Below are 22,860 nucleotides of genomic sequence, written 5' to 3'. Positions count from 1 at the left end.
AGCTAATTCACTGTATGCCACCCCTGAGCATGTGCTGTGTGTGTCACCACTAAAGCATTATGGAAAACCTCTTCTTTGAAATGAATGCAGTTTGTCCTAATAAAAGGGAACAGTGTCGTAACAGGGCCTGTATAACCCTAGACCCAATGCCTAGGGTAATTAAAGCAAAACTACAGGCAAATAGCTTAACACACTGTTGAAATATACTCTGCCTGACCCAAAAAAAAGTCACACACTCTAATATTTCATTGGACTGCCTTTATCTTTTATTACGGCACACTTGCAGAGTCAGTGGGAGATTCAGACCACTGCATAAAGTCTTCTCTAGCACATCCCGAAGATTCTCAATGGGGTTCAGGTCAGGTCTGTGGTGGCCAATCCATGTGTGAAAATGATGTCTCATGCTCCCTGAACCACGCCCACAATTTGAGCGAGATGAATCCTGGCATTGTCATCTTAAAATGTGTCAATGCCATCAGGGAAGAAAAAATCCATTTATGGGAAAATCTGGTCATTAAGTATATTCAGATAGGCAGCTGATCTAAATTTTTGGGGACATAACTTTGCTGAACCTAGATCTGGCCAACTGAAGCAAGCCCAGATCATAAAACTGCCCGAAATCCACTTGGTGAGTTTTATTTTTTTGGCCAGGCAGTGTGTGAACTGTTTTACTTGATAGATTATTTGTTTTTAAATTTTTAGTCCTTCTTCTTGTTATTCAGATGTTCCTCTTAGACAGGACAACCAGCTCCAAGCCCTCTGTGCAGGCTACCCTTTAGTTAAGCTATGCAGTCTTGTCCAGGACACAGCCCAGCCTGTGAATGGGCATTTTCCGCCCTGTTCCCTGGCGCCGTAAGGCAAGTGCCCATCTTGCCTTGCGCTAGCGCCGGTCCTGATGGGCAATTATGGAGGAGCCGCACATGGATGAAACTATCCTTGTTCTCTCTCTCCTTCCAAACATGTGCAGGATGTTAGACTGAAAGTACCGCAAATACAATCCTGATTGGCTTATTGTGTTTACTTTCAATAGCACACTCATAGTATTGTTGTGCAGGGTACTCCAGGAGGCTAATATCAAGATTATTGTAAAAATACATTTTAATTTTATTACCTACATATCTGGATTTAATTGTGTAGTTGTTTGGAGTTCAGCTTTAAGAAAGAGCCTCTTTAATGGAAGATCCAGTGAGAGGACACCTGGAATGGCATTAGTAAATTTTAATACCACCTGTCTAACTCAACACAAGTCTAGTGTAGAACTTTAGTATATGCTTCTATGTTGATGGCATATGTTTTTGTCCTCTAGAAGCACAAGTGTAATGTGCAGTTTCTAGTTTGACTGGGACAGTTCATTGAATACAATAACTAAATAAAATGTCATGTTTTTTAAATACGTAGGAAGTGTGGAGTTTGGGCCAGAAGTGACCGCTTCGGATAAAAGTATTAAAGTTCTTCTAAACTCCCAGGATAAGGTAAAAAGTTCCTCTCTCTTTTATATATCTATTATATTATGAAGAATCATGTAAATGTATTAAATCACTGTGATATTTTTACCTTCCAATGCCATTATGCAAGAGCCCCATTATGATTAAATTACAGTGATTATGCTCGACGCTGAGTTAGCCAACACCATTATCTCATAGGACATTGGCATTCATAGTATAAATGGACAACCCAGTAGAATAGGAAATAGCGTCTAAAAGGAATCCATTATAATAAAAATAAGGGAGCTGCCATTGTCAAGGCATTCAAAAGGCTCAAAGATCACCTGAAGTCTGACAGTTGATGGCCTGTTAGCGCATGCTGTCTCCTATCCTCTGCATCTATAATGGTTGGGATCAGGCAGTTGACAGGCAGCAACCTTCAGACTTCAGGTGACCGCTAACCAGAGCCTGTCATCTACAAGGCAATTTAGGTAGGAGCCTAGGGTCTGTTGATGTCCAGGGGGTCTAGCTGCAACCTCCCTGCTTGTGCAGTAAAAAAGGGGATAGCACAGATGGTTAAAGTTGAATACCTGCCTGTCACTTCACAGGGAAGGATGTACTTGTATGCAATTATGTTTGATGTCTTTAAGCCATTACAGATAATGCAAAAGGGTCAGATTCTCTATGCCTATTGCAATTCTTATAAATGTAAAATTAAGGGATAGGGGGATGTAGTAGCTACCCTGCCTAGGGCCAAGTGTTTCTCTGTCTCCAACTCACTGACACTCCAGCTAAATTACCAGGCCTGAATGTGACTGCTTCCTTTAAGCCAGAGGCGGACAAACTCCGGCCATCCAGCTGCTGCTGAACTACAAATCCCACGAGGCATTGCAAGATTCTCCCCGCCACAGGCATGAATCCCAGAGACAGATGCATGAACCCTGTTTTAAGCTGTAGTTATATGTCCATATCCATGTGGAAGCATTCCCAAAAATTAAGATCTGGCCACTCCTCTTACTCGGTGTGCCCTGGCTATCAAATGTGAGGGTGCATACTTGTTCTCATTGATTTTACAGCAGAGAGTACACAGACAACCAATTCTTTTGGTTTGGTCTGTTTGGGAAATCAACTGTGTATTGTGTTTCTAAAACAAGGCAGCTACTACAATTATAAAAGGTTATATTTATACACAACTCTGTCATTAGAAACTGTTGAAACATTCGTTCGGCAGAGCCGGTTTGCTAATCAGGCAGCAGGGTGGATCCCGACAATATTGTCAGGATCTTTGCCTTCTGCAGCACAGCTCTGAGATGTGAGCATATAGCGGGCAGTAGTCTACTATGTGCTGACTTGTATATTAGCGATCATGCCAGCTTTACCCATTTTGCCAGCTTTACAAAGCAAGACAAAATTGCTTATATTAAGTGATCTGAAAAACCATTCAATTAAAACTATAGAACTAAACATGTAAAACTGAAACTAAAGTTTTTGTTTAGACTGCAGTTCTTTAATGCTAAAATGAACTCAAGGTATATGAATGGCTTTGCAGTCTATAACGGTTTAGTTGTGTTCAGCCTTCCTTGTGCTCTTGCAACATATGAGTGAAAGCATGTGCTTCCCACTACTGACTCCTAATACATTCCTGATCTTCAGCTTGAAGCAAATCTTTAATGCTGCTATCAAATTTTATATTGTATCTTGGCTTCTTTTTATTGAAATCATGAAAATGTTGTCATTATTATTATTATTATTATTTGCTCCTAATTCTGACAATTTTTATTTTATGAAAACGCACACAAGCTGTTGGTTTGCTCCGACTTTGTTATTTTCCTTCCTTCCCATAGTCACTTTGCATATATTTGTACTAACATTTATACAGTTGCCTGTGGAATTCAGTTTTGTGCGCTGTAAGGATCTCCCCTGCATTCCTAAATGTGGAGCACTCCCTCCTGAGTTGCCAGCTGTTTATAGTAGATTATTCTTATATTCTCAGATCTGCAATTATCAGTGTTGCTATAACTGAAGCTGGTAAAATACTCTGATCTTATATGCACATTACTCTTTGTTCTTCTCAAAGCAGCACAGCAGCTACTTTGTCATGATATCTCCTTTTCCTGACCACTATGCCGGTCCATAAAATAATTTGTTAGGCTGGGTTCCATACATTACTTGCAAGGGTCTGCTGAGACCCTGCAGCTGTAAAACAACTGTGAGTACTAAGCTGGCTCAGTGAATAAGGGGTTTCATCTGAACCAGAACTGTGGAAGCTGTATAACGTGTATAAATAACATATTCTGTTTTCTTTGCGATCTTTCTAGGTATTTGGTGAAATTCGCAATGAGCATTTTTCCAATGTCTTCAGTTTTCTGAGTCAGAAAGCTCGCAATCTCCAAAGTCAGTATGATGTGAGTAAATTGGATTTGTGCAATCAAATGGTCCATGTCCAAGTTGTACCAGTAGTTAAAACTGAACTCTTTTGAATCCGATTGATTGTTTTACAATTATACAGTGAAAGGTGACTGGATTGTGAGCGGAAAAGCTGTATCATATATGTTCCACACCTCACAGGCTTGCCCGCAGTTCTTTGGCACTGAATTGGAGGAATGAGCCACCATGTAATCATAGGAAAATAAGGCTCTTCACCAGCACACTTTTCTTTATGTGAACTAAGGACAAGATTATTTATATAACAAGCATCATAAGCTGACATTTTGGGACCTTACAGGATCTTTTTCTCAAAGCAGAGAGCCATAAGAAAGGTTTCCAATTGCTAATGGTCAGTGTCAGCTTTGTTTTCTTCCAAAACTGGTCATCTAGGGGGTCTACAGAGGTTGCAGTGTGCCCATAGGCATAGCTCAGGGGTAGGCAACCTCGGCACTCCATCTGTCGTAGAACTACAAGTCCCATGAGGCATTGCAAGACTCTGACAGCCACAGGCATAGCTTCTAGAGGCAGATACATTATGGGATTTGTAGTTTCATCACAGCTGGAGTTCCGGGGTTGCCTAAAGGTGACACTGACCATTAGCAATTGGTATACCTTTGAGGTCCTGAAAACTCATGCTGTCTGTTGGTATGGTGATAATCTTGTCCTTTATTCACATAAAGCAAGGTGTGCTGGTGAAGATCCTTATTTTCCTATGATTGCATGGTGGCACCATCCATTGCTCTCTATCCTACAATGCTGCAGAGTTCATCTCATTCTCTCTGCCCTGCTTAGCTCCCAGATTCAGATTATATGTGTGTGCAAAGGGGCCCAGTGTATCTGCAATACGATTGAGCCACCTATATGAATATTCAACAACTGTTGGAGTTCTCACACAAAAGTTTGAGAAATGTGGAAGACACTGGTCTAGTAAATCTGATGATTTTCACCAGCTCTTCTCCAGCAGTTGTTAACAATTTGCTTCACAAAGAAGAGTTGAAAGAAGAGAGTTCATTAAGTGACCTGTAAAGAAGCTGCTTCTCTATGGGATGTTGAGTTCCCCTCCTCACTGCTTTCATCTGATCAGAATACGAGGTTGGTTGCAGCTCTTTGTTAGCAGCCTCAGTGTGGAACTTGTGTATGAAAAATGCCAACAAGAACATTTCCTGTTGCTTATAGGAAACAAAGTCTTGTTGCACTTACTTTGCAATTGACAGCTGGAAGTTGATTGATTTTGTGTACACAAAAAACCCCCCATAAAAACTTTGTCTTGTCACTGAGCACAGAATGTCAATATGTTGATTGTAATGTGGTGTATTTTTTTAATAGCTGAGTGAACTAAAAATACACCAATGACATGTGGGAGGGTTCAGCCTATTAACATGTAGCATGAACATTCATAGTTTATATGCATTCTGTTACCCGATAAATTGCATGTTCCAGAAACGTCAAGGAATGGACATTAAGCAAATGAAGACTTTTGTTTCCCATGAACTGAAGGGATTGAAACAAGAACATCGTTTACTGAGTTTACGTAAGTGCCGTCTTTGTAAGTTTGTATTTCTGTGCAGTACCAAGGTGTCGTAATGATGATTTTTTGTTTTGTTTGGAAAGAGCAGTCACCTTACTGTACAAATAATATAATTTTTTGTGATGCCGCCCCTTTTAAACCTAAATCATTCTATACAGCAGCTGTGTATTATACCAGAACATCATATCAAATGTATCACAAAATCAGAGCGTTTCTAAATAATGGGGATGCACCAATACTGTTTTTTCCGTATAGAGTACAAGTATTCTGAATACCGGAAGTCCCATCAAGAAAGCCGGGCAGCCTGTAATGACTCACCGCCTGGCTTCCTGATTAGCCTGGAAAGCCGGCTCCATGCTCCCTCGTCACCAGGTGACAGGAAGCATGTAGCTGGCTTTTTGGCCAATTAGGAAGCCGGGGGGGCGGGTAATGACTCACCGCCCGGCTTCCTGATTGGTCGGAAAGCTGGCCAATCAGGAAGCCGGGTGGTGAGTCATTACACGCCGTCCGGTTTCCTGATTGGCCAGAAAGCCAGCTCCATGCTCCCTCGTTACCAGGGAGCATGGAGCCAGCTTCCCGGCCAATCAGGAAGCCAGGTGGCGTGTAATGACTCGCCGCATGGCTTCCTTATACCAGAAGTTCTAGTATCGGGTTAATTATCGGAAGCATTTGGGTACTGGTCTAGCAGCCAGGTGAGTATATCTTTGTTATTTTCTTTCCTTGCCCAAAATGAGCACTTATCCCTTCCAGTGTGAGTGTAGCCCCACTGCAAGGGTTAAGTTTTATTCTGCTTGGAGTTTTTTGAAGTGCAGCTAAAGCCAAAATTATATATACACTGAGTGGCCAGATTATTATGACCACCTGACGTTTGTAGGCAATTTAGCTATAATTTTGCGCTGAAGTTGTTAGAGGGCCAGACCATTATAAATAGGGAAGCAGGTTGTTTATCACGACAGTAGAAGTGATTGTTTTCTGAAGATATGGGTAAACAACGCGATTTAACAGCCTTTGAACGTGGGATGATTGTTGGCGCTCGGAGCCATGGAGCGAGTATCAGCAAAACAGCAGAATTCGTTAAATGTTCAAGAGCAGCTGTTGTTAAAGTGTTTAAAGACTGGACTGTCAGCGGAAAATCTGGGTCTGAACGTGCGAATTGTGGCCGTCAGCGACTAGTCAATGTTAGTGCAGAACGCAGAGTGGCAAGACTGGTACAAGACAACAGAAGGGCAACAGTGCAGTGTCAGATTCCTCGCATCACCTTTCAACATCTCGTGGAGTCATGTGGCGGCCCAACGAAGTACTGATGGGGTGGTCATAATAATCTGGCCACTCAGTGTATATTTTTCACATTTTCGATCGGGTGGAGAGAAATTACAACACCTGCTTTTTATTGCTGTCTGTGATTTACCCTCTCTATTTGTCCTGGTAACTGTTATCACTGGAAGTGAAAGAAAATCCCAAATTTTGGGTTGTAAAATATCTTCTTCTAAGGACAGTAGTTCTGGGACCCTGCTGACTAACGGGGATTTCCCTCTCTTTGGAGAGATTTCCTCTAACTTCCTGTTGTGGCTAGCAAATGGGACACAGATGACGGGGGTTATAAACCTTTCTTACTCATCCAAAACTAAAAAAAAAGTTTTTGCTAAAGTTCAGTACTTCAATACTTTTTTTTTTTGTCTTTTATTTTATTTGTTTTGTGCTGTTTTTGAATGTAGGATAAAAGACGACAAAGATTTTTTGTAAAAACGGTAATGATAAGTTATATTTTTTTATAAAGATATTGGGGCCTGTGAATCTATAATGAAGAGGAAAACCAAACAAGATTTTCAAGAGTTACTGAAAACCGAGCACTGTGAGTATCTGATTACAGTCCATGTACCCATTGCACTCCTGACCGCACGTCCAACAAAGTATCCTGGGTGCTCAGTAGTCGACGGATGGCCACCGTCAAAGTAATGCAGAAAAGAAATAGACATCGGCACTCCAGTAGTAAATCGATTACGTCTATTTATTGACGTACATCAAAAGCAAAATGACACACTTAGTGCGACGTTTCGGGGACACACAGGAACCCCTTCATACGATAGTAGTTTAACCACTTCAGCTCACTCATCTGTATACCCCTTATGAACCAGAGCAATTTTTGCATTTATGATATAGGCCTGTAGAGTTTACGTAGAGTATTACAAGTATCGATCGATCAAGTTCAGATCTATTCATTGGGGGGAGTGGCTTGCATTTTATACCCATTTGGATAATGGACAGGCTTATAGGAAATCTATACTTGGAGAATGTGGAGGCTGCAATTGCTGACCTCTTCTTATGGAATTGCTAGTTGCCTGGTTAAAGGGAAAGAAAGATTTCCCACAAAGTTTCCTTACATTCTTGCTCCCACCCCCCTAAGAAGGTCTAGATTACTCTTCCCCTCCCATCCAAATTGCTATACTTAGATCTTACTTTGAGGCCCTCAAGATTGATTTGAGATTGTTTGCATCTTTCCACCGGCTTATTGATCTGGCGTCCACACTTGCATATTTCAACCTTATTGTCTGATGTCTGTCTTTCAGCCCCATAGAAGCTGATGGGGCCAACGGCACAGGTGCAGGCCTGGATGTGCAAATAAAAAGTTTGCTTACCCTTACTATTTTTTGAGGCTAAATCTGCAGGTCAGGAGTTGTGACTTTACTGGGTTTTTTTTTGACCTGCTTGCTTGTCTACATCAATGATTCAGTAAGGTTTGCAGCCAAAAGCAGCCAGGAACTATTATTTGAAGGAGATCAGCAATGGCAGCCATCGTATATCTCTCAGAAAGGTTTCCTTTAACAGTGTGCAAATATAATTGGATAAATTGGTTTGGAAATGCTCCGGAACTATATGATAAACATCATATATGTGTCTTGTAATCTATTTTTTTCCTACCGTAGTCCACTAGATCATTTGTAGACAAAATGAAATCCTACATAACATGAGGCTATTAATATTTCTGTAGGAAGTCTCAGCTCTGCCTCCTGGAACATGCCTGACCTGTGCCTGAATTTTGAAGTTGCCTAAACACCTCCCCACCCACTTCCAGTTCATATACCACAGCAACAGATAAGAGAATTGCATGTGTGATTTTGTGCCAGTCTTCCCTGCTTTGCCCCTTCTCTCTCATTTCAGGAAGCAGTACTGGCACTCCCATTGTCAGCCTGATATGACATAAGTTGTGTGCAGGAGAGGATTACAACAGTGCAGTAAAAAGAAGTTAGAGTCACATTCATCAGCATTTCTATCGGCATCTATAGGCTTCAGTAACGTTCTTTAGAGCTCTTGAGAATGTTTATTTGAGCATGGCTTGATGTGCCTCTATAAATCTCTGTTTTGCCCTCTTAAAGTGGAACTCCATCCAAAGCTTTGATGTTCTAGATGGAGTGGGGAAAGGTCTTATATTCTCTGGTTGCCTGTGTTGCCTTTTTGGAGATATATTTCCTCTCTTTCTATCTGTGACCACACAGGAAAATAGTGTAATTTCCAAGGGGGGCATTGCAAACACAAAACAAACATTTTGACTATTCCCCGCTGTACTAATAAAGAAGTGCTTTTACTGAGGTACTTTTACAGAGAAATGTGCAGTTTGGCCAATGACAACAAATCATCTCCCTCCGATCTTCTTCAGAACTCCTGGAAAATGTTTCTTAACCCTTGCATTGGGGCTCCTTTTTTGTCTAGGTGCTAAAAAAAGGTATACTCACCCGAACTGTGGAGCCAGTTGGATGCTACTCTGGTTCCTGAGTCTGTCTCCTCTACACTATGTATAGAATGTGATGACCCAAGGATCCTTAGACCGCTGCAGCAGAGGCACCAGCGACCGGTCTAAGAGCAAGCCGGCTTCAAGGATTGGTTGGGTTTAAAAATGTTTTTAGGACCTAGAGAAGAACGAGCATTTCAGGGTTAGCCCCACTGCCAGGGTTAAGAAATAATTGGCCGGAGTTCTGCTTTAACTAACCCACCCCTCCTTACCCCAGCTACACACTTCCAATATAGTTTGTGGAGACTATCTTATAGAAGTTTATGGGAATTGGTTATACAGGTGTGGACAGCATGAAGAAGATCCCAATATTCAGATGTAAACAGTATGGCAGGTCGCAGCTACATGAACCTGGTAAGTATGCACCTGGGATGGGTTAGCTTAGGTTGGGGATAGAGAGGACAGGGTAAGTATAGTTTCTGTTAAAAACTTCTGACTGCTTGTAAAATCTGATAGGTTGCGATGATTACTCCATTACTCCCAGTGCTATGATGTGAAATAAATACTTTGTATCCACTGTTGAGCTACAGAGCATCTAATATTGTATTTGATCACAATATTTTTACATAGCATTACTGGAAGGATTTGATATTCGAGAGAGCATTGGCGTAGTAGAAGAGCACATTAACAGACAGGTGAGTCAGCCATACATTACATAACTGTAAAGGGACACAAATCGATGTTAGTTCTTTTAATGGTTGGCATCTTATTTTCCAGATTTCCCCTATAGATAGTTTACGCCTTCTATGTCTGCTGTCCATTACAGAGAATGGTAAGTGAGATCTTGTATTACTATAACTTTATCATTAGGTTATTGTTACAGTATAACCATACAGATTATGGTGAGAAGGGAATAAATCAATCAAGAAGCCCTCCAACCTATTAGTGTGTTGCACAGAAAGGCCTCCTATAACGTGACGTGTGAATAACTTTGATTTTAAGAAGGCTTTTCTTTTCTAAGCACTGATTCAGTTGGAAGGTCTCTGATTGTTTTAGTCCCTTTTCACCATAACTGGTTATATTGCCATGTTGTATCCCACTTCCTACTCAATAGAACCCATGGTTTCCTTACACTACACTGATGATGGCCAAAAAGCCTGAAACAGCTGTATGCAGATTGGAATACATGGCTTTTTAATATTAGGCTACATTTACACTCTACACCAGTTTTGGATGTGCGTCTGTCTGATAGGTTGTGAATCAATGATTTGCATGGCTCTGCCCACTGTTGTGAAATAAGGAACAATCTTATTTTTGGGATATGAGATGGAATGAGACTTGTGAATACTCTCTATGTAGTTCATAATGAAATAGTGTCTCAAGTTGTTACTGTCATGTTTGCAGGTTTAATAACAAAAGATTACCGATCACTGAAGACCCAGTACTTACAGGTATGTCATGCCAATCAATCTTCACCAGTAATGCTGAAAATGCTTCTTCCTTCGTGAGTGGTCCATGGAAATCTGCTTTTCGTTAAAATATGCTTGCAGGGGTGCAGAATGTGCTGTTCAGTCCATTTACCTTCCAAAGACAGATAATCAGATGGACATTATCATGCATAAAGCAGGACCTAGATGACCAGACTGTCAGTAACAGTTGCAGTCACGGTGAAGGGTAGCACCGGTTAGTTAGATATTTTTGGTCTGCATTCTGTAATTGAAATGTGATAGTAATCTAGATTCTAGAAGTTACTGTATATGATAATTAGGCCTCATTCACATGAGAAAAGGCCATCACGTACAGCTCTGTGCTGCGTGCATGGCCGTATCGGGCAGCTCCTGGGAAGGACAGGTGCTGCGTGTGATTAGTACACAGCCCCTGTCCTTCTCTATGGGACTACGCGGCCATACGCCCCCTACGCTCACCTCAAGTGCACGTCTGTGGAGGTGTCTGTACTCGTACGCTGACAGGATAGATCCGGGACACCCGCACCAGTACGGACCTGCACTTGGGGTGAGCGTAGGGTGGCGTATGGCCGCGTACTCCCATAGAGAAGGACAGGTGCTGCGTACTAATCACACACAGCACCTGTCCTTCCTGGGAGCTGCCCGATGCGGCCCTGCACGCAGCACGAGCTGTACGTGCCGGCTTTTTCTCATGTGAATGAGACCTTAAAATGTATTTCCACTTTCACAGGCAAAATTCAGAACTCCCCCACTGTATGTTTATCTATTTTTATTCACATAGCATATCTAAAAATATTTAATAAAAAATATTACTTGCCATTTTGGATATCTGTTTTGCAGGTCTTTGCAAGCTGCTCTATCAATTTCAGAAACGGGAAACTTGTTCTGTTCCCATAGAAAGATTAAGGACAGACTGACCCCCACTTCCCCCCTTATTAACCTCTTGCCGTCCGTTCTTTTTTTTTTTTTAAATTTCGGTAATTTTTCCTTAATATAGTAAAAAAATAAAACCCCCAGTGGTGAATAAATACCACCAAAAGAAAGCTCTATCTGTCCCCAAAAAAGGGTATAAAATTCATTTCAGTACAGCGCTGCATGACGGAATAAATGTCAGTTAAAGTACCGCAGCGCTGAATACTGAAAAATGGCCTGGATGGGAAGGGGGTTTAACACCGCGGATGTCAACTGGTTAACATACAAAGCTTCTAGATCTGTAACCCTTTGTTAGGACAGACATTGTTGAAATCTTGTGTACACATGATATTGCGATCTGCCAGCACAGTACAGACATGGTTAATTATCGTAAACATTACCCTACCCATCCCTCTTTAATTCCCGAGGAAAATTCAGTACCAAGAATTTAAGAATTAAGTGTGTTTTGTGCAAGCAGCAATTTAAATTTAGTTATGCTATGTGAATGAGTAACATGTAACAAATATAAAATAGGTGTTTTCCCAATTTGGCTGCAAAAGTGGAAATGCACTTTAAAGTGACACTAAACTTAGGAGCTGAATCTTAAAAATGCATTCGCATACCTAAACTATTAACAATACTGGAACTTATTTGTGTATCACTCGGCTGTAGATCTTGAAATCATCTCTGAATTGGTGCTGACACTGTCCTTCCTTCTGGAGGGTGGCTACCTTTGTTCCCCATGGTCAAATGGGGTGTGTTGTAAAGTATCCACCACTCCAAGCTCACTCCTGTGATGGACTACAATCTCACGTTTAGTTAGTTAATTTTTACTGAAGTTATAGTCCTTCCCGGAAGTAAGCTTGGAGCGGTTACTTTACAACACACACAGGGACCATGGGGGACAAAAGTAGGCACCCTCCAGAAGGAAGGACAGTGTCTCCACCAAGATATTTACAGTGCAGCCCGCTCAACCTCTTCTTCAAAATTCTTTTCAATGTTTCTGATTTTCTTTTCCTCCTCCTCCTTTTTTTTTTTATCTCCGATTCCGTAAATACCATTTCTAACTATCTAAGCACCCTAAAAATTTACAGTGAAAAAACATTAGGGGGTCACAAGTTATAGTTTAGAAATGTTACAATATATTTACAAAGGCTTTGCATCTTTGTATCTTTTTGTAGAGTTATGGCCCAGAGCACCTACTGACATTCTCCAACCTAAAACAAACTGGTCTTCTCACTGAACAAGTCTCTGGAGAGACGCTGACTGCTGTGGAGAGCAGAGTCAGCAAACTGGTCACAGACAAAGCTGCAGGTGAGTTCTGCTTTCTGTTAAAGTAAACCTGTTGTAGTAAAATCTTGTTTTCACACCAAATCCCCAACGAAATACATACATAGGAGGTAACTAGGCGTGTGTAATAATATATTATGATACATGCAGCTGTATGACAATCTTGGTTTAGTAGTTTATAGTCATAATAGGTTTGCTTTAAATACAAAAGAGCCATAGTCAGTCATAGTTGGGTTACACTTTTAACACACACATCCCTACCTCCGTCCCCCTTCCCCGCCTTCCCTCCATGCTGCTGTCTCCGGACAAAATACTTGAACAATGCCTACATCCAGTCAGATTGTTCAGGTATTTTGAGAGCCAGCGGGGCCGACTGGCAAGATACTGAAGCTTGGCCCAGTGGGAAATTCCTCCATCCACACAGTTTAGCGTAGACGGAGGAATCTGTTGCACTTTTTATATCTGACCATAGAAAGTCTGCAGATAATCTATAGGTGTATGGCCAGCTTAACACAGAACAACTGGCTGCCTAGCAGTCATCTGTGATATTTACTGTGTCAGTTTTTCATGTTATTAGCTTTTTCAGATGATGCATATAATGTGATTTATTTATTTTGGGGTATATTGCTGATTTACATTATTCACATTTATTTTTTAAAAGCGTTCTAAAGCCCCAGCATTTCCTCTCCTTTATAACATCAGCATTGTAATAGGAATACACACTGGATTTGTTTTTGATTATGCAATCAAAGTTTACTTAAAAAAATCCCTTTTATATAGTAAGTGCTGCCTTTCACCTGCCCATCACTTTCACCAACTTCCTGGATTCCCAGAGTGCTTTGCATCTCTTTCCCTGCTGCTTGATGTGATGCAATCTCAATTTCTCAAGACTATATAGTCCGTAATGCATTACTTCCAGCAAGCAATGATGATGTCACATTGTTCACATGTTGAGTTGTAGTTGAAAAGGCAGACTCTGTGAAAGTTGGGCTGAGTGAAATTGTGTCACTGCATTGAGGAAGTATGGGCATTTTCAATAAAACAATTTTACAAAACTTATAAATAGACATGATTATTAGATGTAGGATAGAACTTATGGAAATTCAATAAAGAAATGCATATATAATTTTAGTTTTTGACCATAGATACCCTTTAAAGGATCAGTCCACCCAGATGTGACATTTTTAGTTCAGATGCTGGAAATATAAATTGCCAGCTTCATTTGTAACTGAAATACAGGTTTTGGGAATAATTCACCTTTTAGACTATATCAGGCAATCTCCCCGGTAAGTGATTTCCAAATAACATTGAAGCCATTTAACACAACTGCATTTCCAACAGAAATAACATCCAGCAATCAGAAACTTTCCCTAACATGACGGGAAATTATTTCAGCTTTGAGTGTGCAGAGTAGAAAAAAAAGGCACCAAGTGTGTACATAACCCGATACTGTGTCAGTGTACTAGTGCTAATTATGTTGCGCTCAGTCAAAATGTGAATGAATAAATCTCTCAAAGTAGATAAGTGAAATTCACCTCGTGCTAGTGAACATAGGTGAAGTCAAAAATTAAAATGAAATACTCTGTGCCATAATACAAGTAAAATATATTAAAAAAATTATACAAATAAAAAAATCTAGCAGTCTGTATCCCAACAAAAACTCTATCTATGCACATATATGGATACAAATTGTACAAATCCGTGATTCCACTCTAATTATTGCATAGTGCTACAAATATTATACTTGTGTTAAACATATAGGTGACATGACAAGTATCATCTTAGCATAACCAGAAATGGTTATGCTAAGATGATATAATAGCAATATCTCTACTGTTACAATATATCTGTCCAAAAACCACAACAGGTGTTGTAGAAAGAAAAGAAGATGGATTTACTTTCCTTTCTTTGAAGGCATCAATGTGTCCAAAAAAACTATTCAGTCTGTATTCATAATGAACAACGATTATATCCCAACAGCGATCTCTTTATCGTAGCGATCGGCCGCCTCTTCAGTCCCACATAGATGGGCAAGCCATACGCAGCTTCCCCCTTCCTTATCAATCAGATCACACCACGCGGTACCATCGGCGGTATCCCGAGATCATCGATTTTAAAATCACATGTAACGAAAGAGTCATCAGCTGTAAGAGGCAAAGGCAGGTCTCTCCCTTGACGCGTTTTGTCTCTTTGACTTAAAAACGGCGTGGTGTGATCTGATTGATAAGGAAGGGGGAAGCTGCGTATGGCTTGCCCATCTATGTGGGACTGAAGAGGCGGCCGATCGCTACGATAAAGAGATCGCTGTTGGGATATAATCGTTGTTCATTATGAATACAGACTGAATAGTTTTTTTTTGACACATTGATGCCTTCAAAGAAAGGAAAGTAAATCCATCTTCTTTTCTTTCTACAACAACACCTGTTATGGTTTTTGTACACATATATTGTAACAGTAGAGATATTGCTATTATATCATCTTAGCATAACCATTTCTTATGCACCTGATACTTGTCATGTCACCTATATGTTTAACACAAGTATAATATTTGTAGCACTATGCAATAATTAGAGTGGAATCACGGATTTGTACAATTTGTATCCATATATGTGCATAGATAGAGTTTTTGTTGGGATACAGACTGCTAGATTTTTTATTTATATATTTTACATGTATTATTGCACAGAATATTTAACTTTTAATTTTTGACTTCACCTATGTTCACTAGCACAAGGTGAATTTCACTTCTCTACTTTGAGAGATTTATTTGTTCACATTTTGACTAAGCGGAACATAATTAGCACTAATATACACGATTATCAAATCACAGATTGTTGCAGCTGGTCCATTGTTTAGAACACAACTATACTCCTAGCGCAGCTATTGTCATCCATGTGTGAGTGTACTGGCTTGTTTTATCCTGATTGGCATTCTCCGTTAATCTCATGATTTAAATTCACTTTGTTACATCACTAGACGGGTTTCAAAACGTAGCAGCTTGTTTCAAAGTTCACAAAACAAAGCCGGTCATACACTGCTCTATTTTTTACTTTCAACCCGCAGGCTGAACGAAAAAAGTAGAGCAGATTCCTCCAAGAAAACTATGAGAGCATTGATTGAGGAACCTCCTCTGTTTCCTCTGATGTGTCGGCTGCCGGTGTTCTATCGAGATGTCCAACTTGTCAAGATATCCAACTCCCGTGAGTGCACCCAAGAGCAGTATAAAGTTCTCCCGTTTGGGTTAGTACGCTTGCGTGGGCACCCAATGGCACAAGGATTGACGGGAGTTGGAGAACTCGATGAGGATTGTGAAGCCGCACAGGCACACTTACAGCAATTGGGGAAGTCAACAAGGATTCTAAAAACGCCAGGGCTGGCGCACGCTCACTAGCGCCATCTTGTCGAAATCTCCAACGTATGTGACGCCACAAATTGGAGATCTCAACGAGTTGGCCATTTCAACAGAACACCGGCTATGTTCAAACATTTTGTGACCAACTCCTTTGGTCGGCTGATCGAGTTTATGGCGGCCGAATGGGATCTTGAGAAATTCGCAGTGTATGGCCACCTTTAGACTGTAATCCAGCGGTTTTCTATGTTTCCTTTCTGAATTTCCTGTATGTCACCTGCCATTTCCTTTTACCTTTAGGAAAAATCACCGATGCATTCTCATCTTTAGCCAAAAAGAGCCATTTCCGAGGTATTAGCAAAAGACTTGGACTAGTAAGTGGTATAGAATTTGATTGTACAGCTTGAAGCACCATGCACTGTGCTTCTTGATTGATGTTGTTACAGAGAGTTAAAGGGAATCTTTGTAAAGTTTTTGTTACACATGTGAATGTGGTGAACTTGGTGTTAATATTATCTGTGTTTTAATGTTTTTTTAATGGTTTATGTAAAGAATTTGTAAACATATTTCTCTTATCAATAACTGGAAGACAAAACAGATATTTGGGAATAAACTAAAGGGAAACTTTGATGGTTTGGGGTCTATTTTACTTTATAGCCCAATATCAGCAAAAATGGTTTGGCTTTTTTTTTAGTTTTGGATCCACCTGGGAAGAAAAGCTTTCAAGTGCACTCATCACCAATACACCAAGTGTTCTAACTGGGACGAAAACATATAACAATTATATTTCAGTGTAAACAATGATTTTGTTACGACTTTGACTACATGAGGTGTAACACTGTGGCCGCTCCAGAGTCTCACAGCCATCTTTGATATGCTATGTCCCTAAATAGGCTGTGTAATCATGGGGGATAGGCTGATTTAGGGGTGGGCAGCTCTGGCCCTCTAGCTGTTGTGGAAATACAAGGTCCATGAGGCATTGGAAGACTGACAACCACGGGCATAACTCCCAGAGGCAGATGCATGATGGGATTTATAGGTAAAGCACAGCTGCAGGGCGAGAGTTGCCCACCTCTGGGCTGAAATTTTACAACATATAGTCTCCAGCAATATACCAACAATAGCAAACGCTTCATCAAAAATGAGTGTGTGGGTGTAGCATAGTACCATATACCCAAGTAGACCGGATGTAGAGCTCTGCGTGTTAAACCTGTGCACTTCAAGCACACACAACACTAAATGAACACAGCACAAAAAGTACACACAGTACACACCATATGCAGAATGCACAATAGGAAAGCAAATTCATTGGGCATGTGTCTGTGTGCATACATGACAGCATGCTCTTATAAGATGTTTGTTAGCTCAGTATCTTATAGAGAAACAGTTTGCATCTCATGCAGAGCAAAGAGACAGTGGAGGGAATTTATCAACACTGGAGCAGACAAAATCTGAAGCAGCGTGCATGGCAACCAATCAGCTTCTCTCTTTAGTTCAGTTTGAAAAGGTTTGAAAATGAAAGGTAAATGCTGATTGGATGCCATGCACATCTGCTCCAAATTTTGTCTGCTCCAGTTTTGATAAACTTCCCTCAATGTCTCTACAAAAGTACCCAAATCCCCCTTCCCCATACTCTCCTTACCAGCACTCCCTTGCTGCTCCTTCCTCCTCTGCAGCTGGCAGTGAAATGAAATGACCGTTGTCAGCAACCCACGGATCAGTAATGTCCGGTTGTGTGACAGTGATTGGGCCAAACAATTCGCTCCTAAACCCGAGCACTATCACAGGGGAGGAGGTCACATGCTCTTCCCTCCCTGGAGTGCCAGGTATTGTTGACAACTGCAGAGAAGTAGGGAGCTGTCAGGGATCACTGGTAAGGTGAGTATAATAGGGGTAGGTGGGGCATTTGCAGAGACACTGCCACTTTTCTCTAGGTGGCAAACATGACAGTGTCTCTTTAAGAGAACCCTCTGACATCACAGCAGTGTTAATCCCCCAGATATACAGGCCATAACGAATTATTTAATAACATGGCAAAATGTGTATATAGCTTTTCTTGCAAGTAAGTCTGTGATATTCACTTGTTGTGGATTATTAACTAAATAAACCAATGTCTTTGTAGATTCCACGTGTGGAAGGAGAATATGATCTGAAAATCCCAAAGGACATGGCGTATGTCTTCAGTGGAGCTTACATTCCATTAAGTTGTAAATTAATAGAGCAGGTAGGAGAGCATTCCATTCATTCATAAACACGCGCTGTATTCTAGAACCGAAGTGCAAAGTATCTCAACTGACACAGTCATACTTCAGGCTTCCGTAGAACAGCTGTACTGTTTGTTTGACTTTTGCTAAGCCACGGACAACAAAAATAAATAATTTTTCAGGTTTTGGCCCGCAAAGGTTGGACAGGTCTTGAAGAGGTTGCACGGCTACTTAATGGCAATGAGTTTGCAGGTATGGAAGCTTTCATAAAACATTTTATGGCTCCATAAGTAGTCAGCTTCTTCTGTAGTTTAGCTGCATGCATAACCTGCCTGGGATTCTGTCTCCTACAGAGCAGCTCTCAGATAAGAACTCGTATTCAGAATCACAGAGGATCATCCTGGCAGTTTTCCTTGGAGGATGCACATATTCCGAGATCTCAGCTTTGAGGTTTCTGGGAAAAGAGACGGGTACTTTTTATTACTTATTTGAGTCCTGATAACTGCCTGGAACACTTTAGTATTTATGTAATGCTAAGTACATGTCTACACCTGTTTTTTCACCTTTTCCTCACAAAAATGGTAGAAAGATATAAAGACGTGTAATGCAATTAGCACACAGGGACGGATATCTGACTGTTCTCTCTGCAAATAGTTATGCAGCTTTACATCTCTCTACCACCTTTTCTTCTTTGTAAATATGATACAGTAAGGCTTGGTTCACACATAGCGTTTGTAGCACTTTTTCTGTCCTAAAAAACACTAAAAAAATATGCCCCCCCCAAAAAAATCCCATTCATTTCTATGGGCCTGTACACATCTGAGTGTTCTGTCGCAATAAGCAAAACGCCGGTCACCGGAACAAGTACATTCGTTTTTTTTTTTGGCATATTACACCTCGTTTTGGCCCCATTGACTCAATAGGATACGCTTGAAAACGCGCGTTTGCTCATTAACATCAATGAGCTACAATCTTCTCACAAAAACGCGTGATTTAATTTATGAAAACGTACATCAAAAATGCTGTTGAATAGGTGTGAACCCAGCCTAAGAAAGGCCCACCTTTTGTACAGGCCTTTATCATTTTTTTTACCTGTTTTTACCTGTCTGTTGAGAAAGGCTACAGCTATGAATATTGCAAAGCATCCTGTGAATGAAAGCGAGGGAGTCAGTCATTAATCTGCCTCTTCTCCATTGAAATAATGCTTTGCATTTTGTGAAAGTAATACTAGGAGTTTTTAAATGGAAGAGGGGGAAGGAGTGGGAGGGTTAGTAGCGTGATCCTAAACTGTTAGACCCGAGTCAATCAACTCATGTAGCTCCGGCAGTTCATAGCCATGAGAATGATATACACTGAGTGGCCAGATTATTATGACCATCTGACGTTTGTAGGCAATTTAGCTATAATTTCGAGCTGAAGTTGCTAGAGGGCCAGACCATTATAAATAGGGAGGTTGTTTACCACGACAGTAGAAGTGATTTTTTTCTGAAGATATGGCTAAACAACGCGATTGAATAGCCTTTGAAAGTGGGATGATTGTTGGCGCTCGGAGTCATGGAGCGAGTATCAGCAAAACAGCAGAATTCGTTAAATGTTCAAGAGCAGCTGAGTGGCAAGACTGGTACAAGACAACAGAAGGGCAACAGTGCAGTGTCAGATTCCTCGCATCACCTTTCAACATCTCGCGGAGTCATCTCGTGGCCCAACTAAGTACTGATGGGGTGGTCATAATAATCTGGCCGTGTATATCAGTGAAGGGATGATTTTTTTTATAGTAACCGGCAGTCAACAAGAGGTAGAAAAGACTTCATTAGAGGTAAGTTATGCCCCTGGAGCTGTATGCGCCAAAATATTTTTCACTACATTTCAGCTTTAATTAGGTACACATTTTAAAACCAGCATAGAGCTCCACTGGCATTGGCAAATGTATATTATTTGTGGGACCATGGGGAACAAAAGTAGCCACACTCCAGAAGGAAGCACAGTGTCGGCACCAATTCAGAGATGATTTGAGGATCTACAGCCGAGTGATACACAAATAAGATACAGTATTGTTAATAATTCAGGTACTGGAATGCATTTTTAAGATTTAACTAGGGATGCACCGATATAAAATGGCACTTTTGGCATAATGCCGAAAGAGACATGTTTCGGCCGATACATCGGCGCATCCCTGCTTTCTTTCCTCCCCGCTGGGCGCTGCTGTGTGTTCCAGCGGGGAGAAAAGAAAGTGACAGCCGGCCGAGCGCTGCAGGACGAGAGCGTTGTTAGTGGCCGGCGTCTCTCCTCCCACACCACTCGGCCGCCTATCACAGTCCGGCAGAGCGGTGTGTGGGCGGAGACAGCACGCGCTGTCGCAGGAGGCTGAGCTCTCCTCCCACACTTCTCTGCCGCCTATCACAGTCCGGCAGAACGGTGTGTGGGCGGAGACAGCCAGCGCTGTCACAGGAGGCTAAAAAATAAATAAAAATAAAATATTAAAAAGATTTAAAAAAAATAAAATAAAAAAAACATTATCGGTTTCGGCCTGACAATTTTTTTTATTTCGGTTTCAAAATTCCCATTTCGGTGCACCTCTAGATTTAACTCCTGAGTTTAGTGTCACTTTAAGTGTTTTCCAAAACTTGTACTTCAAGATAGATTCAGTAAGCCACATGAAAGGTATCCGCTACATTTTTACTGTCTACTGCTATCTATGGCTAGCAGGGTGCAACACTTTACTGCTATAAATGGTTTTCTTTTCTTCTCTTATATTCTTAAACGGCAGAATATTGTGTTTAAATGTTGTGTGTGATCGATTCACTGGAGATGACCAAGTATAAAACACACACACGTTGAACACAATGGACCTGTTGTCTTTATTCAACCTTAACAACTATGTATATATTTTCTCTTTTTATAGGTTGCAGGTTTGTTTTTCTAACCACGTCTATAACAAATGCTGCACGGATGATGGAATCCATGACAGAGACTAAATCGTGATCCATTGGAGAATACTATCATGTTACAGGCAGTCACACTGGACCACCATGATCTTGTAACATTCTAAAAACATGTGAAGTCACTTGTACGAAGACATTCCCTGCAACTGACAAAAGGCCTCCATCAAAAATAACTTATTTTACATACATGTGGATTACTTAAAGGAACTCGGTTATTAAGAGATCCATCAAATATTCCTCCGTTAAGGGGAAACTGGCCTTTTTAAAAATATTTAAAGATATCATTGTGACTCGGATCAGCTTACTGTAAATATTATTACAAAGGAACTTTATTATTTTAATAACTGTTTCAGTGTATAGTTTGAAATATATGTACATGTGCTGGTTGCTCCGTAGTGCGACTCAATGAATGTGCTTCCATTACTCCCTCAGTGCCAAGTCCGGTCTAACCTATTAAATATATTGGGCTCTCCGTCAGGCTTTGAGGTGAGCTTTTTCTACAAGCAAATACAAATTTGAATATGCCTGTTCAGTGCATTTCCAGATGTCAATAACTTCCTCTTTTCTTTGTGTATTCACTTTTCCTACACCAGGCAATTTCAATCTCTTACTACTGGGATTTATAAGGGAGGGACTGACTGTATTTGCAGCACACTGAAATCGTTGTAAAGGTAATGAAATGATAGTTAAGCGGATATGTCTCTTGCTAGTGAGATACTCAAATCACCCCTGAACTCCTTTGCACCAACCATGCACACAGTGGCGTCGCTACAGGGGGGCGAGGGGGGGCAATTGCCCCCCCTAGGTGAGTGCTTGCCCCCCCACTAACAGTGGTGGATCCGAGTGACTTAGTGTGACCTATGCACCCGCTGCTTGTGCAATGCTGTATTGCGGTGCGACCGGGCACCGCAGTGACAGCGTCAAAGGCAGAGTCTATTTTCTGGGGGGGGGAGCAAAAATTGCCCAGTCCACCCCGCCGCCCTGAGAAAATAGTCTCTCCCTTTGCCGCTCTGACTGCACTGCCCGGCCACACGGAACAAGCAGCAGGTGCACAAGTCCCAATCAGGTCCCTCCACGTCACTCGGATCTGCCCCATAGACGCCTCCATGGCTGGTAGCCGCGGAATTTGAACTGTGTGTGATGTCCTCTTGTCGGCTGCGAGGGACACCACTCTCCATCCTGGAAGAAAAAAAAACTACTACTTGCTTCACCGCTCTCCATCCTGAGTTCCAGGTTGACAGGCTGCAATGTCCCTGACTCCAGCCTTTTCGCTGACCTGCTCTCCAGCACCTTCCCTTGTGTGGAATCACTAAAGTCTACTTACTGCAAGTAAAACTTGTGTTGACAAAGTTAACCCTTGACTTACTTAATTGCTATTATTTTGTAACTGACTGATATTGGAGTTTCATTATAGGTCTAATGTTAGTCTTAGGGCCCATTCACACCAGATGCAGTGCGTTCAGGTCCGATTCTGGCCAAAACGCACTGCATCGCATTGCGGCCGCGTCACTTTTTTGTGGGGCAGGAGGGGGAGTGGCAGGCCATTGAAGTGAATGGCACTAGAAATGGCACTGGAATGCGATCGGCCGCA

At 41.3% G+C, this 22,860-nt stretch overlaps 1 protein-coding gene across 2 annotated transcripts in view; it reads left to right on the top strand.

Annotated features, from left to right (window-relative positions):
• Positions 1 to 21,385, top strand: part of VPS33B (VPS33B, late endosome and lysosome associated) — a 30,137-nt gene extending 8,752 nt beyond the window's left edge. For both annotated transcript variants that reach the window (XM_018571614.1, XM_018571620.1), the window contains exons 12-24: positions 1,399 to 1,472; positions 3,743 to 3,829; positions 5,292 to 5,382; positions 7,157 to 7,231; positions 9,737 to 9,801; positions 9,884 to 9,938; positions 10,511 to 10,557; positions 12,666 to 12,798; positions 16,424 to 16,497; positions 18,246 to 18,347; positions 18,510 to 18,579; positions 18,681 to 18,797; positions 21,230 to 21,385. In XM_018571614.1, coding sequence (XP_018427116.1) covers positions 1,399 to 1,472; positions 3,743 to 3,829; positions 5,292 to 5,382; positions 7,157 to 7,231; positions 9,737 to 9,801; positions 9,884 to 9,938; positions 10,511 to 10,557; positions 12,666 to 12,798; positions 16,424 to 16,497; positions 18,246 to 18,347; positions 18,510 to 18,579; positions 18,681 to 18,797; positions 21,230 to 21,309 — 1,070 coding nt within the window. In that variant the 3' untranslated portion in view covers positions 21,310 to 21,385. The remainder of the gene's footprint in view (positions 1 to 1,398; positions 1,473 to 3,742; positions 3,830 to 5,291; positions 5,383 to 7,156; positions 7,232 to 9,736; positions 9,802 to 9,883; positions 9,939 to 10,510; positions 10,558 to 12,665; positions 12,799 to 16,423; positions 16,498 to 18,245; positions 18,348 to 18,509; positions 18,580 to 18,680; positions 18,798 to 21,229) is intronic.
• Positions 21,386 to 22,860: the final 1,475 nt, after the last annotated feature.

This window comes from Nanorana parkeri, unplaced genomic scaffold (assembly GCF_000935625.1).
Source record: "Nanorana parkeri isolate BGI_ZX_2015 unplaced genomic scaffold, ASM93562v1 scaffold42, whole genome shotgun sequence".
NCBI classification, from domain to species: Eukaryota; Metazoa; Chordata; class Amphibia; order Anura; family Dicroglossidae; genus Nanorana; species Nanorana parkeri.
This window is presented reverse-complemented; position numbering and strand designations above follow the sequence as displayed.